The sequence below is a fragment of the Anomalospiza imberbis genome, chromosome 4 (genome assembly GCF_031753505.1).
Source record: "Anomalospiza imberbis isolate Cuckoo-Finch-1a 21T00152 chromosome 4, ASM3175350v1, whole genome shotgun sequence".
Taxonomy (NCBI): domain Eukaryota; kingdom Metazoa; phylum Chordata; class Aves; order Passeriformes; family Viduidae; genus Anomalospiza; species Anomalospiza imberbis.
Genome location: NC_089684.1, coordinates 43,434,002 through 43,450,788, shown reverse-complemented (window position 1 = coordinate 43,450,788; position 16,787 = coordinate 43,434,002). Strand labels below are relative to the sequence as shown.

General features: G+C 48.5%; 1 protein-coding gene and 1 long non-coding RNA gene across 2 annotated transcripts in view; one reads left to right on the top strand and one right to left on the bottom strand.

Moving 5' to 3' along the window:
- The window catches only part of ANTXR2 (ANTXR cell adhesion molecule 2), a 78,998-nt gene that overhangs the window by 24,546 nt on the left and 37,665 nt on the right, over positions 1-16,787 (bottom strand). Inside the window, exons 11-16 of the mRNA XM_068188139.1 lie at positions 12,907-12,985; positions 10,537-10,632; positions 6,189-6,230; positions 4,141-4,236; positions 1,116-1,283; positions 138-218 (exon numbers count right to left, since the gene is read on the bottom strand). Coding sequence (XP_068044240.1) covers positions 138-218; positions 1,116-1,283; positions 4,141-4,236; positions 6,189-6,230; positions 10,537-10,632; positions 12,907-12,985 — 562 coding nt within the window. The remainder of the gene's footprint in view (positions 1-137; positions 219-1,115; positions 1,284-4,140; positions 4,237-6,188; positions 6,231-10,536; positions 10,633-12,906; positions 12,986-16,787) is intronic.
- Positions 2,800-10,260, top strand: LOC137472768 (uncharacterized). The gene is made up of 3 exons (XR_010998400.1): positions 2,800-4,238; positions 9,783-9,811; positions 9,863-10,260. It is a non-coding gene; the product is annotated as an uncharacterized lncRNA (long non-coding RNA).

Below are 16,787 nucleotides of genomic sequence, written 5' to 3'. Positions count from 1 at the left end.
CGGTGCCGTGCCGCGCCCCTTTCGCCACACGGATCACCCGGTGTGTCACCTTCCCACCATGCCACTCCGGTGGCCCTCTGCCCCCCACGCCAGAGCCACCAGGCTGGCCGTGGCCTGGCCCCACACCGCACACCCACCTGGTCTCCTTGCTGAGGCCGCATCAGCGAGACTCTGTCGTACTGGCGCCGCAGCAGCGCCCACAGCGCATCCAGCCGACCCTGCGGGGACACAGCGGCTCAGTCAGGGACAGCAGCACCTCCATCCGCATGGGGGCTGCCTGGGGGCATCCCAGGCACCTGCAGTGCCACAGCAGAGCACCACTTCCCTGGAGTCAGGCAAACACAGGTAAGCCTGGCCTGCGTCCCCTGCAACCACTGTGGTGCTGCTCCTGCCCTCCTGGAGTGCCAGGGAAGCACTCACCTGCCTGGGGAGCAGAGCCTGTTAGGAGCATCTCGCTCTGCACCGATGGTTCCAGACCTTGCCTGTGTGTCTGGACATCTCGGCTTCAGGGCTTTCTGGGGTCAGAAAGGACTCGCAGGCACTTGGGAAGACAGAAGTATCCAGAGTCCCAGCTACACCTGTGTGTTTTCTGCTCTTAACACCTAAAGGCAAGGTATTTACAGACCTACCCTCTGCTTGTAGGCAGGCAGTGCTTGTGCTTTTTTTGCAGGTGACTCAGAGCACCATTCTTATGAGCCAGATAGAAAAACTCGCTTTTTATCAGACTTCTTGCATTACATTGTTTTATATAATTTTTTGCTTTTCTTGGTTTGTCATGACAATGTGTGTTTAAAACTTAGTGTAGCAGCTACAAACTGTGCAGTTTTGGGTTTAATTAGCTCTACTAAGCCAACAAAGCCCCCAAAGATTTTAATGCTCTCACTCTACAATATGTCTCTCTTTAAAGGGAGCAAACAGAACGTGGCAGTAATGATCAAGTACTGCATTCAGGGCTACAAACTGCTCCTGCCATTCCTGCTGAGTAGGTGTTCCCTTCGAGAATAGCACATTACACTTGAATGGGAACACTTGGAAAGTAATGCACAGCTCAGCTTGCATAAGGCACAAAGAATCCAGGCCTTAGTAACAAATTGTACCAAAGACTGAACAGATACCTTGATTGGTGTGTACCACTTCTGCTGCATGACTGGTGAGGTAGGCTTTCGTTTAGGTGGTTTAGGGTGAAAAGGTTCTTCTGGTTCTTCTGGGAGTTTCACCACAGCATTCTTTGCTTTTTCCAACCTGGCCCCTTCTTCTGTGGAGCCTTTGTCGCCCCATCGCACCTGAGGAAAGGCAGAGTTCAGGTATGAGTGCACCTCAGGCCAGGGAAACTGCTGCAAATAACAGAAGATAAATCTGGAAGAGGTGCTGGATAAACAAGAGAGGAGGTGCTGAGGAGAACACTACCTCTACATTATGGTAACAACAGTCTTAGGTAAATGTCTGTAAGTAAGTCTCAGTAGTGAAAGAAAATCCTATCTTGCTTCACATGGGTGACAGGGAAATCTTCTCCAAGTAATGATATAAAAATACAATTTCCATTTCTTATTTATGCTAAAATACCAGATCTTAATCTGGCATCCATGAAAGCCAAGACTTCTGAACCTAAGTCTCCTAGGCAAGAGAATTTTCAAGAACCCCAGTGTAGATTTAATGTGATGCTTAGGCAGATTTGAACAGAAGCTCCCCGAACCTGCTCAGGTTTCCATGTTGTCTTGCAGGAAGATACACACTGGAGAAGTGCAGGTGAAGCAGTCTATCCTGCCTAAGTGCATGCAGAACATGTAGCACTGTGTATGTTATTCACTGCTCCAAGTGTATAAAATATATAGAGAGTTGAAAGAGACAGAAACCAGGGTTAATCACTGCTGGGGAGACAGACACGTATTCCATACAGGCTGTACTCACTGTGTTCTCGAGATGAAATACATGGAAAAATCTCCCCGCTAAGAGGGATAATTCACCTTGCTGCAGGAATCCTATTTCACCTTGTAACTGGAAGCACCATGCAGCAATCTGAGCAGGGCTGTTTGCTGTACTGCACACAGAAACAAGCCTGGACAAGGCTGTTCCCGTCTCATCCAAAAAGGAACAGCTAAAAGTTTGAGAGTCCTTAGTGAAAGTGGCCTGGATCATTTCAGCAAAACTTGCTATAATCATGCCATTTGCTGTGATGTGGCCTGCCAGGAGGCCCCTGTACACCTGTGTCTTTCACTGTGATCAATGTACTTTTACAGGGCTTGTCATGTGTCTGCTGCAATGTATTTTAAACACTGTTAAAACCATTAGCTGGTGGATCTCTCACTGAAAAAATTACCTTCTCCTTCAGACAGAAGCCAATTCACCCAGAAGAAACCAGAAGTGGTGGAGTCTGACCACCCAATTTTGACATAAAAATGAATTAACTGCAACAGGTGGGGTCTGGCAATGACATCACAAAACTTTAAAGCAACGCCAAAAGACAGAGCTAGGAGAGCAAACAGCACTGCCCAAGCTACCTGGGATTGTCACAGAGGGGTGGAGCTAGTGGGGAGGGCAGGAGTGGATAGGTACCTGCCCCAGCACAGGAGTGGGAAGTGCAAGGGTGATGGTTCAGTTCCTTCCCTTCTCCAGAAAGCGAAGCTGCCAGAGGAATGGCAGAAGAAAAGAGTCCAGAGAAGCAATAAAAACCAGGTGACTCCACTGCCACATGGACTGCAAACATGGAAGAAATGTCATGACTGGGCCAGCAAGTTTGTCACTGGCTGTGGCACAGGAACCACCTTTACCTGCCAGGTAAAAAACAACCTCAGTTGGGGTGTGTTTTCTCTCGTTTCTGCCCCAACTCCCCAAAGAAGCAGCGTGCTCTTCTGAGCCAGGGAGAGCTGTGAGGCCTGTTCTGCTCTCCCAACAGCCTCAGCCCATCTTCCCAGCCCATCCCACACACAGCAGGGCAGAGGTGAAGCTCCTCACTCAAACCTGGAGGCACTGGCCATAGGTGCCCAGCCAGACCTGTCTCTGCTCTGGGGTCTCGGGGACGGACAGAGCCACAGCCCCACAGAACAGGGGCTTTTTTTCAAGGGGCCATGATTAGCTGGCAAGAATTTCAGTTGGTTAACTTCTTTAGGCCTTAGTCCTGCACAAAACTTGTATCACAGATGAAAAGGTTTTCTAGCCTAATCATCAGTTTCTACCCTCGTTTGCATTTTTGCCATGGGCTCAACATGTCTTTCTTTGTGGTCCTGATGTCACTTGTGTTCACGAGGCTTCTGCTCCATTGTGCAGGATCCCATTTGGGAGCCCCTCCTGGAGGCTATCATAGTTTCCCTCAAAACCAGGCTTGTAATTCTTGATGTTGGAAAGCATTCCCTAGTTTGCTTCTGAAAAACACTGCACAAAATGTGTGTTTTTTTGTGAAATCTGAAGCTCTTCTAAATTAGCAATTCTGAACTGCTGAAGAAAATGCATATAAGTGACACAGCTTCAAACCTGCATGTTCTGCTACTGCATTTAAAAAGTTCTCGAGCAAAGCTGATTAGGCCAATACCTTTAAAGTTTCATCAAGACACCTCAGTGTGGCCTAGGTGGGTGTTTCAGACAGAGATGGCTTCCTGGACTACAGTTAGGTACTGCTTTGCACATTCCATATAGGCTGACTTGACTACAAAACCTGCCATAAGGACGTGCCCATAAGGATGCACATTCTTCATTCTGTTTTAATTAACATGATGCTATCGTGTCTCTTCAAAGACAGGCTCTGTTGTCGCTGCGAGTCCCTCTGGGATCAAGCCTCTCCTCAGCGTCACCATTGTCAGCGCATTTGGCTGGCCCACACTTGGGGGACTTATGTTTCACTGTAATTCCTTCCAAAACACGCAGAAAAGGCTCTCACTCTCTCTTTCTCATTAGCGTGATGGAAAGAGCATGTCTTGAGGCAGCTATTTAAAGTCCCAGTCAAATGGAACTACTGAAAGCTGTTCTTTCAGAGGCAAGGTCAGAATTGTTCGATATGGTAACGAATTTTCCAAGGCTTATGCCAGTGGGAAGACAAGCACACATTATGGCCTTGTATTTTCAGTGCACTTTCAAGTCTTTGTTTCCACACTTGCAGCCTCAGAGAGCTCGTGCTTGAGGAAACTGCCATCTCCAAATCATACCGACCTCCATTCTCTTAATTCCCCCAACTCCTCGTCCACCGTAGTAGGAAGCATCCACCGTGGGCCACTTCTTGGAAGGCAAGGGCTCCTGTTCTTCTTCCTGTAAGTACATTCAGATGGTATTTACTTTTAAAAGATCATTATACACACACACACTGAATGTCTTTTCTGTATATTTCACTGGAGTTCCCAGAGCATACCCTGTTGGTTGTGAAAGGAGTGCAAACACTGAGGACAGCAGATCCTCCAGTGTGTTATTGCCTGTGAGAGGGAGAGGAATTCCCTTGTGTCATGGTTTAACACTGGCGCGATGCCAGTGCCTCCATGAAAATGTACTTTTTTAAATAATTGCTGTGAGATGTGATCAGGAGCAGAGCAGAGCAGGCCCAGACTTAGTAACAAAGAAAAGAACTTTATTAAACTACTACTACTATAAAAACTACAAACACTAAAACCTGGATGAAGACTTTCCAAAACACCCCTCCTCCTCCTCCCACCTAATTTCCAAACAAACTCAACAGTGAGACACCACCCAGGATCCTGATCAAGTTGCTACCCTTCAGATATTCAAATACTCCATCTTTCAAGGGAGACAGGAGTCTCTCCTGTGCCACAGACTCCCCAGGAAACACAATTGCCACCCTTGTGTTTCCATGTCACACATGGCAACCGCACGGAGAAAATCTGCTAGTGTGACACTCTCCTTTCCATGTCACAGTGCTCCCACCACCGTGCATGGACAGACTGCTCATAGGGCTCCTTTAAGGATGCTTTGCCATGGACCAAAAGAGACAACAGTTCAGTTTCTCATCTTGGGACTACAGTCCCCCCCATTTCCCCCTGGGGCCGAGGGTCCAAGAACAGAGGTCTTCTTCTCCTCTTCTTCTTCCTTGAAGATAGAGGGCTTCTCCACACCTTCTCCAACTCTCCTCTGTTCTCTCTACTCCTCTGCTGGTAATCACTGAAACAGGTCTCTTGGCACACCAACGCACCCCCCCTAAGTGCAGCTTCTGTTAGGACAATTTGGTTCAGTCTATGGCTAACAAGAAAAGTCCAGCCACAAGCCACTCCATCATCTCCTTCCAACTCAAGAATTTCTTCTTCCATCATCTCGGATCCCAGACTGTCTCTCTTCTACTCCAAATCAAGGAGGAGTAATATTTTACAAAGCCTTCATTTCTCAGGAAAGGGTTAAAAGTTCAGACTCCCTGGACAGCTGCAATCTCTGCCCAGCAGCCGATTCCCAAGGCCAAGGCTGGGCGCCTTCCCCCCCCCTCCTTCTCCTCCGCGCCGGCAAAGTTACAGGTGCCGTCCGGACTCTCTATCTCTTCCCTCTGAGGGGGGGATGACAAAGACATCTCTGCTTCTCTCCACCCCTCCGTCCACAGGAGCTGGCTCAGTTCCAGTCCTTCAGCCCCCTCGGCTCACCTCAACCAGGCCGCATGGCTCCCCCTCCCCCACCCAGCCCCATGGCTGGGCAGGGGAGGTCTGCACAGCAACCTGACCGGAACCAAAGAGAGCGAGCTGCTGGGAGTTCTTGCTTTTAACCCCCTGTGTTCTCAGAGGCGTATCCCTATCTTCAGTGGTCACTTCAGGTGCCAATATCCAAACTTGACCACTGATTGGTTTGACCCAACTTCCTGAAAAAATCACTTCCATGTCAAACCACGACACCTTGTAAGAGGAATTCCTCACTGTCTGGAATGACAGAGCTGTGGAAAAACGCTGCCTAAGTCCTACATAAATCTTTAGATGTTGGACAAGGGCTATTCAAGCTTTCTGCTTACAGTGCAGATTGTGGAAAACAAAGCTATCTTGGAATAAAGGCCCTAAGTGTTTCTGTGGATCTGGGCTTAATTCAGGCCACACTGAGCTGAGGCAGAGCAGAGATCTGGACTTTAGCAACCCTGTTTTCCACTGAGGGCGCTCCCCAGAGCAGTCCTTTCTCCAGCAGCATTCAGACAAGGAGCCGGACACGCAGCGCGCAGGGAAGCACAGGAGTGGTTCCATGTGAGCAGTGTGGTAAGATTAGCACCATCAGACCATACATACCTCTTTTGGGGTTGGCGGAGGTGGAGGGGGATCCTTGATGACCTGAAAGAGCCAAACATAGGAAAGAATAAGGTGCTGCAGTGGCAGCAGCGAAAGGCAACAGACCACAGTAAGAGTGACCTGGTTCCACCCGAGCCCCCACGACTGCCAGTGAGCTGGCAGCCTCTGCTGCCTGCTCCCCTGAGCATCCATCAGCAAGGCCTTCTGGAAATTACCACCATCCGCCTGCCAGAACCTGCCATCCCTGGCCTGCAGACACTCTGGGCAGACGTGTCTGCCACCACACTTCCTGGCCGGATGAGCCTCAGCCGCTGTGAGGAACAGCCAGTGCCGAGACCCCCCACAGTCCGTGAGCAATCCTGGAGGAAAAGCGTCTGAGGCCTGTGTGAGGTCCTGCACAGCCATGGGCCGAGCTGCCGCTGCTGCTGGGGAGTCTCTGGCCCAGTGACAAGTGTGAAATACCTTCTGGCAGCTCAGGCTTCACCTCTGGATATCCTGGATGCTTCCACAGCCTTCACATTTCCCACCTCCCAGCTCCATGACTGTGCAGTGCCTGCACTGCAGTCTCACTCCCACACTTCTGACACTGCTCCGGGTGAGGCCCACTCTTGGGAGCATTTCTTACACCTCTATTTAAATCTCCCTACAGTGTCTTCCCGTTGCCTTTGTCACATCCACACTGACAGTCCCAGCAGGGGAGAAGCAGGCAAGGGACTCACTTCACTGATTCTGCTGAAAACCGAATGCAGAGGTGTTCCTCCATGAGAAAAGCAGGTTTGCAAGCTAACAGTAAGTTCTTTGGTGACACTGGGCCATGTTTTGGGCTTGGGTATTGCCTGGAAATGACTGAAAAATACACCATGAATATCATGGAGTCCATTCTTGCTATGTATTGATATTACACAAACATATCCAAAACTGTGCATGCTGACAAACAACTCAAATGTAAGTAACTTAACTGGAATATGCCTTACTTTGGTCACTCTGTGCTATTTAATTTTAGTACTTTCATTAAACACTGCTTATGAACAATACCACTGCAGATGGTCAGCATAATACATGAAAGAAACATTTTTTTCTGATTAGTGGAGTTTTCCATCTTGATTTATATTTCAGTTCTCAGTACCATCCATATAGTTACTACTGACTGCCTAAACAGGCTGTGGACTTTCAGCAATGCATAAAGGAATTCTGCCCAATAGCAGAAATAATTTATGGCACCCATGGAACCAGTCTTCCACAGCCCTTCAGATTTAAGTTATGGAACGGCTCTTGTGTCAAGCTCAGAGTGCTTTGGGTGGTTTGGAAAGTGACCTGTGGATTTCAACTTTGAGACATCCCTTTGCTGTTAGGATGTTGCAAAACCATACCAGATATTGCTTTTCTTTAAACAGCTCTGAACACTTTTTCTTCCCAGTCATCAGGAGTTTCCAGCATACTTAACAGAAAGTAATTATTTAATTAGTGAAACATTCCTGAGAGCCACACTGGAATCATTACCCTAACTTTACATGAAACAGCAACACAGAGGGATCATGGGACAGATCCTGAGAGATGCATGGATGCTGAGTAGGATTTGCCAAAGCCTGGAGATATTTCATTGCCGCTGAAAGCAATCAGGAGACTGGAAACAGTAAATCAGCACTTTCTCTCAATGAAGGGACACCTTATTTAATTTCTGTTCTTATTTCCATTTCACCTGTCCCTAACCATCATCCCGAAACAGTCTCTGTCAGGCCTGCCAGTTGTAAAGGAGAAGGTCCTCCTAGGTGGATTTGTATGCACCCATATGAAATGGCACTGCCCTTCCCCATCTATAGCTGTGCCACTCTGAAGCCTCACATATGTCTGAGCACAGGCAGTTTTGCCCAGCAAACCTCTCCACAGTGAGGGATAGAATTCCTGCGGGCCCTGCACCCATTGGGGATGTAGGAATCACAATTCCCACCCTGGACAATCAAGGGAAACCTGACTTGTTTGAGCTAACTGTGGCTTCCTAAGGCAATAGTCAATGGCAGCTTTTGCTCATCTCCTCAAGTGGAGGATCTAAACCTGTGCCAGCTCCTGAACTCGCTGAAGTTGAGGGGAAATTCAGTTTAAAGCCAAGCAATCCATTAATTAGCTGTTATTTCTAATGGCTTCAGAAAATGAAACTTGTTTTAAAAGTGACAGTGGTGTGAGAAAATAATCTGCTTTGAGTAGCAGCTCCTCACCCTGATGACAGCACTGGAATGTCAATGCCTGCATCCTTATGCTTCTACAGGCTCTCACACTCACACACTCGAATCACACATGCACACACAAGGATTCTTTTTAATCATGTGGTATTCCAAGTGAAATCAGTAGAAAGCTGTTTATGAAAAAGATAAATCCAAGGCACATGTGCAGCTCTGCATGGAGCTGCACACAGAACTGCACACAGGAAGACCTGAGTATTGTAAATTATCTTTCCCTGAGCTGGATTCACATTGTTTCAATGACAAAGCCTCTGAATAACACTGCTGTCTTATCCTCATGAAGAGATGGGGCTGCTTCCTCAGTTTGTTTGGTTTTATCATCAGCCTCTCCGGGCAAAGCTCCATCTCATTTAATGAGTTGCAAAGAATGAAGGTTTGAGTTTGGAGAAGAGCTGATTTCTTTAAAAAAATCATTAAAAAGAAGAAGCTGGTGCTTGAGGCAGCAGTGCCTCTGATTTACTCATTAACACTTCTCTGCCGCTCCATGATGTGGGCATTAGGAGATGTCAGCACAGAGCCTACAGCCAGCTTGCTGCAATCATATGTTCCACAGCAAGGGACAAGTGACAGAACTGTCACAGTGAAACCCTTGAGAGTGGGGGACAAGGAAGGAAAAGGAAGAGGAGTCCCCCTGCCCCACCCTCTGAGTATCCATGGGACTCACACCACTGAACGCTGTGAGACCGAGCCCCAGCCAGGATGGAGCAGGGCCCGCAGGCAGGGGGCAACACAACCACCTGGCTCCAGACACTTGTTCTGCCCACAATGCCCTGGACCTCTCTTTTCCATTGGAATCTGACTCCTGTGCTCCTGCTCCTTGTTCCAGGAAACCAGGTGCTATGCTCTGCCAGGGAAGCAGAGCCAGAGGAAGGGAAGAGCAGGTCCTGCCTGGCCCTAATGCTGCCTCTCTCCTCAGGGACGCTGCCCTGAAGCCCAGGATGACTAAGCCAGAAGTGGCTGTTCCAGGTGATGGATGTCCAAGCTTCATGTGCAGGAGAGAAGGGCAGGAACTGAGGGACAGCAAAACCAGAAGGAAGGATCAGTGTTCTGCAGTAGGTTCAGTGCAACAGCATGTGGGCTTGGAACTCAGCAGTGCTGTAGCAAAGGACTAGGATAACCTATTCTTTGGAAGTAACAAAAAAGTATCCACAGGAGGTAGGAGGAAACAGAGGGCACAAACATTTGAAGAACTATGGTTTTATAAGGCTGAAAATTGATAATATAGAACATTGCACTGGACTGCTTCATGTAGGAATTTTAACTCATGAAGCTGGTTTATGAATCAAGGTTAGGTTTTTTTAAATTAAGAAAATCAGGAGCTTGCTTCTTACTGATTTGCAATGTTCCTTTTCCACAGGGAGGCTCATCATATGAAACAAAGTGGAGGTAAGCAAATGAGTAAACGAGAACAAGCGAGGCTTTCTGTTCTCACCTCAGGAATCCCAGATTGTGAGGGTGCAGATGGAGGCTGAGATTTCCTGCCCTTGGACAGCCAGGGGCCCAATGGAACCCCGGATCACAAGGGCTGCAGCACGGTCAGGTGAGAAGGCGATTTCCTCTCTGCCCCACATTCCACAAGCCCCAGACAAGAACAGGAACCCAGACAGGGCAGCAATCTCCATTTCCCAAGTCCTCTATGCTGTCCTTGAACTGGATGAATAATCAACTTCCCCACTCCCCCAGAAAGGAATGACAGGACACAAGTGACCAACACTGCTGCTACTGGGGTGAGGACAGAGAGCACACTCAGATAAAAGAGATGGATGCTTGCAGGGATTATGAAAAAAAAATAGGGATTTCCAACCTGAGAGCCCATAATGGACTACAAATACCAATTTTACTGAGAGCAGTTTTAAAAGTGGCCCTTGATTTCAGGGTAACATCTGCACACCATTAAGGCTACCCCATTCCCATGGGTGCTGGTTCCTGTGCGTGCAACTCAGACAGAAACGTGCCCAGTGGAGGCCCAGCTGCTCTCCCCAGCCCTTTCCTGCCTGTCACAAGCTCCCCCCCAGAGCTGCCTCCCCATCACTTCACCGATTTCCTGCAGGATCTGTGTTTCCCACCCATGGCTCAGGGTGCAGGGGCTGTTCCCCATGGTCTGTACTCACCACTTTGCAGCAGAGGGGCCAGAACCACCAGAGCAGGCCGAGCGCCACCAGCAGCAACAGCACGAGGACGGCAATGAGCGCTGCCACGCCACTGGACTGCAGAGACAGCAGGGACAGCGTCAGTCCTGCCTCACCCGCTCACCTCAAAAGCCAGCGATAGTTCTGCTCAGCTCAGGGGCTTCCTTCTGATGTAAAACTCATAAAACTGATAGCCCTGAGATCAGAACAAGGCCCAGCTTGAGGAAAAGAGAGAGTCCACTACCTGCTAAGGAATGAGCCATCAGACACAGACAGGGGAAGTCTCATCCTAAGCCTGTGGATAACACAGAGGTGCCCTTCTCCTCCATGAGGTCCCAGGTCTCATACATGGACTGGGGAGCACGCAGGGAGGTTTTAAGGTGTCTCTATGAACAGTACACCTCTGAGGCTTTGATGCTGATCGCCCACACTCCTGCACAGACTGTGCCACACTGACTCCCTGCAGCCATGCTGTGGGAACCTGAAACTGACGGAGGACGTGTTCCTGCTTCCAGCAACACTTGAACTGCAGAACTGAGCAGCCCACCTCCCACACCTCCAACCCACTTCCTGGGGGTCTCTTAATTCCTACACTTGAGGCTTTTAGAACAACACTGACAGAAACACAACAGCATCTCTAGGAAAATAAAAGTTGTTCAGACTTCAACTGGGAAAAAAGGAAAGGAGAGACAAAGGGAACCACTGAGACTGGAACACTGCGTGAATAGACCTGACCCAGAGGTGCTCCACTGCACATGGGGGCGGAACAGAGCCATATCCCAGGTGCAATGAGGCACACAGGTACAATGGTGCCTGGGTGCCTAATGCCATGTGAGTTTGTTTGTTTTCACTGCAGTAATGTGTGTTTGTTGGGAGGCTGTAACTTGTAACTCATCTCGGAGTCAGCCGTCAGCTGCTCAACTCCCAGAATTAGTGAGCAGTTCTAGCAGTGACCCATTTCTTGAATTGCCCATCTGCTACTATGGAAACAGCAGTTCTTGTGTGCAGTGCAGCCGCCTTTGCTGCAGCACAGGCCAAGAGCAGAAACCAGAAAGAGACAAAAAAGGCTGCTGAGAAGCTCTTCCTGCTGCTGTGCACATCTGTACCTCTCTGCTTCCTGCCAGGACAGGCTGTGAGCACAGAGCAGCGGAGCTGCCATGCAGCTCAGTGGGAAGGCTGTGCCCAGCACCTTGCTCTGAGCTGCTTTGTGTCAGGGCTTTTCTGTTCCCTCTCTGTGCGCTCCTGGCAGATCTTACAGGGGCACCAGGTGCTGCCTTCTCTGCAAGGGCTGAGGTGCAAGTAGGCTGCAGCTGGGCTGCAGCAGCTCCTGTGTTGCACAGCCCTCAGCCATCCTGCTTGGGTGTACAGCTGGCATGCTGCCTGGCAGAGGCCCTGAAACAGAGAACTGTGATTTCGGCTCTGTGTGTTCCTTTAGCTCCCAGCTCAGTCAGGCTTCCCCTCCTCAAACTGCAGGGCTGCACTGGATCTCTGATCTCTACAGCTGCACAAATGGTGAGGTTTTAAATGAACAGAATAAAAATGTCTTTTTTTTTTCTCTTTTCGTTTACTGATCTATGAGCAAAGAAATCCTGTTGGGAGCAATGCATGGTGATGGGCAAAAGAGACTCTCTCCGTGCTTCAGGCCCAGTGGAAAAGCTGCTCTCCAGTCACACTTGAGGTAAGACACATTTAAAGGCCTACGTGCACAGCATGTGCTCAACACCGTGGGCTCGTATCTCCCTCCACAAATTCCAGCTGTCCTGTGTAATACAAAAGGAATTAAAGGAGAGCAAAAATTTGAGAGTAGAAAATAGATGTTTTAAGTTAGAACAGTCACTGGCTGCACAAGTGTGTGGTCTCTCTCAGAAGCAGTTTTTATCTCTTCTATGACGTGTGATTAGACTTAGCAGGATGTTCACACTGCCTCACTCCCAGGCGTAAGTGGGACACTCTGGCCTCTACTTGGCCAGGCTGTCTCCCCGGATCAACAAGAGCTAAGAGAGCCTACACTCCTCGCTCAGGCCCCAGAGTTACAGAGCATTAGCACCTCTGCAGGCCTGTAACCTCCCTCCACACACAGGCTGAAGGGCCAAGCTTGTGCCCATCTGCTCCCTCAGGGAAGAGCCATGCCGGAATGGGACCCAGCTGACCATCATGCCTGGCCCTCAGGATATGGTATCTACAGTGAGCAGGTGTCTGAGGGCAGGGAGGCCTCCCAGTACTTGCAAAGACACAGCTTTGCACAGCAAAGTGGAAGCAGAGGTTCTGTGCTCCGAGGTCTTGCAATGGCAAAGTCCAAAGAGAAACGGGGTGTGGGGATTTTACAAGGAGTTACAGAAGTTATCCACTTACACACTCCGAAGCAGTGATGGTTAATGAGCTGGACATGAAAGACTGGCCTTCATTCAAACTCACCAAAACCTCCAGGGTTCTGCCGAGAGACAAAGAAGAAACCATGAGCAGCCATGGAAGAGCCAAGAAAAGCTCATACCTGCTGTGCAGGCACTTGTACCTACAGCCTCTGCTCCACAGGGAGTGTCCTCAGAGGGAAAAAGGAAACCTGTACTTATTCCTATTTGGGAATAAGTTTGGTCTCCCTGTGAATAAGTTTGGTCTCCTTCACAAAGAGCTGTCCAAGTAGACAATACCCCTTCCCCATTCCACAGAGCAGAAAATACTCCCAAAAGTTTTACATAAAATAAATTGAAGTTCAGCTGTAAAAGTAGCATTGTTTTGTCTGTTCCATAACCATCTCCTTAGTCACACACACACATTATGGTTAAAGATGTCGGATAATTATAAATGGTCAGGACTTGCTATAAATAGCCCCGAACGGCATACAAATAGTATGTGGTTTACATTTTACAAATTAACCCTACAAGAAAACAACACATGGTGGATGTTAAACAGAATAAGACTCCTCAGCTTCTCTGGCTTGGATTCCCAGGATTCAGACAGTTTATGTTATGCATAGAGGTAATTAAATAAAAATGTAGATCTCCATGAACTAAAATGATTAATCATTTACATCGTTCTTACATGTCATGAGTTTCTATTCTGGCACAAACACTGTAGTCAATATGGAGTTCAAAGCTATTTTAGCTAATTTGGCTCATTTCTTCTTCAGTTTTAACAAAAATGAAGGGAGTTGCTTCCACTAAACTCATTTTTAAATTATCTCTGTTCTGAATAATTGATCCAACAGAAAGAATAACTCTAATTTCCTTCTAATTGGAATTCAGTGGAATAAATGAATCAGAACCAATAAAAAAAACCAAAACTATTTGATTCCCTTGCAGAGCAGTAAGTCAAACCACAGTGAAACTCTGGTCAATGATGACTTTTTTTAAGATGTGGTGTTTTTTTATTATTTTAATTCAAATTATTTGTTTTGGCATTGTGATAAGGAATGCTGGGGGAAATTCCAGCATGAGGATTCTGCTCAGGTTTGGCCAAATACTCCTGGAACTGCAGGGCAGGAGGGTTTCCTGCCTCCCCTGGAGGAGAGGAGGAGCCCCAGGCTGAGCTGCTCATACACTCCTGCATATGCCCTGCCAGCCCTGTGTGCCCTGGCAGCCCTCTGAGTCCTGCCTGAAATGCTACTATTGAGGAGTGAGGCTGTTTTGGTAGATGATCTTTGCTAGCAAATGGAGCAAAACAGGGACACGAAACACACGTGGATAAAACACGTAAGCCACACTAAAGCAAAGAATCATTCCCTGACATGTTCTTGAGCTCACTGGGTTGTATGAAACATTCTGTAAAATAGCAAAGATTTCCCAGCGGGCTGGAGTCCATTGTACACCTTGTTGTTTGCAACACAGTAACTGTTCCCAGGTGTAATAGGTATCAGCTGGGATTGCATTTCCCAGCCCCAGTGTGGTATGCCACGCCATGCCCGCAGCTCTGTGGCCCTGCTCCCACTGTAGGTGTGCTGACATCCCAGGGAACAGGCTCGCTGAGCAATCGGCTCCAGCACAGACACACAGCAGGAGGGCAGCCCTGCCCTACCCACTCCTGCCCTGATACACCGCTGCAGGGATGAGCCACTGGAGATGTCACTGGAGCTGATCATACCCGCTCCATTCTGGAAGCCACAGAGTGAACTCACACAGATAATTGCCTCATCTTCAAAAGGATGAACCTGTCAACACACAAAAGCACTCCTTCCCTGACACTGTCACGGCTGTTGGGGATACCCAATACATTCTTTCATTTCTTGAGCAGCCACCTGTTTGCTGGACTGTGGGTACTTGTGAGTCATAAAAACGCTGCCCCTTAAACGGGGAGTCCCAGAAAGAGGTGTCCTGTTTCTGCTACTCCTTCACACACAGCTCAGAGACAGACACATACACAAACACATCCTAGTGTTTATCAGCAACGTGTGTGAGGCTTTTAGCTCAGCATTCTGCCAAAACTGAAAATATTCTGAGATGAAAATGTCAAGCAGCAGTGATCCCTTTTCTCAGGTCCCTGCATTTTCCACTAATGACTGTCACTGTTGTACAAGGGCCGAGTCCCTCCAGTGGACCTCAGAACAGTCTGGTCAAGAGAACATTCCTGTCCCTGCAGCCAGGCAGCCCTTGAGCACAGCCCTGGTTCACTAGGGAAGGGTGAGACTGTACTAGTTTTGTACCAGCACAGATCCCAGCTGAGGGCTGAGCTCTGCAAAGCTGCCACAGAGTGGGATATCTCCTCAGGGCCCCTCAAATAAACCCCGTGTAGAATCGGGCAGTGTTGTTGCCGCAGCCCCCCGGAGCCATCCTGCAGCACCATCCTGCAGCCTGGTACCAGGAACACACAGAGCTGAGCAGCTCCTCTCCATGCAGCTGGACACACAGGGCTGCAGGGGCACACAGGCTCCAGGGAAAGGCAGCAGAGCCCTGCTCACGCCTCCTCAAAACCCCAGCAGTGCCCACAGACAGTGGCTTTCCAGGGCTTTGAGGCAGGATGCTCATTCCCATCCTCTGCTCCCTCCTGACAGCACACCTGAGTGATGTGGAATCAGAGAGCTGGCAAAGGAGCACGAGTAATGACAGTGCTATGCAGCACAAACCCTTCTGCTCTGCCTCTACCTCAGCCCTAACGCATGCCTTCCTGGCGGTCTGTACTTCAAACCCGCCTCACTGTACTAGGAAAAACTGCCTTTCATTTACAGTTCATGGCCCTTCCTCCATGTGGAAGGGATTTTCCTATCCTTTGTCTGTGCAATATCACTCTGGAGGGGAACCACTCCTGGAAAACTTAAGTCTGAAAAGAGCTTTTTAAAATGTTCTGATTTCTGACCAAAAGTAACCACAAGACTCTTGCAACTTGAAGCTGTGTCAGTCCTGGCCCACTGCCCATCCTAATACACAATTTACCCAAAAATGTAACTTGAGGAGACCGAACAGTTGCAATTCCTTCCATCGTGCCCACTGCTGTTTATTGTGACAGCAGAGGGATGTGGCCCTTTGCCATACGTCCCTGCAACTCTGGTCTAAAGCCTCCCATTCCCTGTGAAATACAGCTGACATTTCCATCCACAGTAGCCTATTTGCAAAGTATTCATTTGTTCCTTACTTTATGGGAAGCTACTAAAAGACTGCAATTTTATGACCCATTAAAAAAGATGAAAAAAATTAAATACAATTGTGAAAGACGTTTGCTGGAAGTAATAAATAATTTACCTCCAATTTTCACGCACTGAAAATTAAACTGGCGACTGCTCAAAAAGTTACTAAAATTTCGGTGACAAAGGTACTTCAGAATCAAATGCCTGCACTAAAATAGCAAAAATGCTGTACATAGGAGAGGAGGAAGGCAAAAAATAGGTCTGTGTATTTAAAGGGCACTTTCCCTTCCAACACTTCCTTCATTAAATAAATGGATAGCTTTATAATACAGGCTCCATTTGACCAACCTCATTCTGATGTCTTTGGCCACTGCTTGCTAGGGTGCAATTAACATTTACCCCTCCATTCTCCCTGACCCAAGCAGAGAGGACTCATTCCCTGGCCTCTGTTAACAAACACTCCTGGACCACAAAGATGACTCTGCATCCAGGGACTCCTCCCTGCCCCAGGAGGAGGCAACGCACATAGGAAGGGATTTTCAGCCTGGGCTTCTGGGTTGTGGTGCTCTTCACAGACCTACAGCCCCAGCTGCACAAGGACAGGGACAGCTCTCCTGGAGCAGGGTTCCTGCCTTACCTGTCCTGTTTGGTGCCGTGCCACCATGCCACAGGCCAGCTG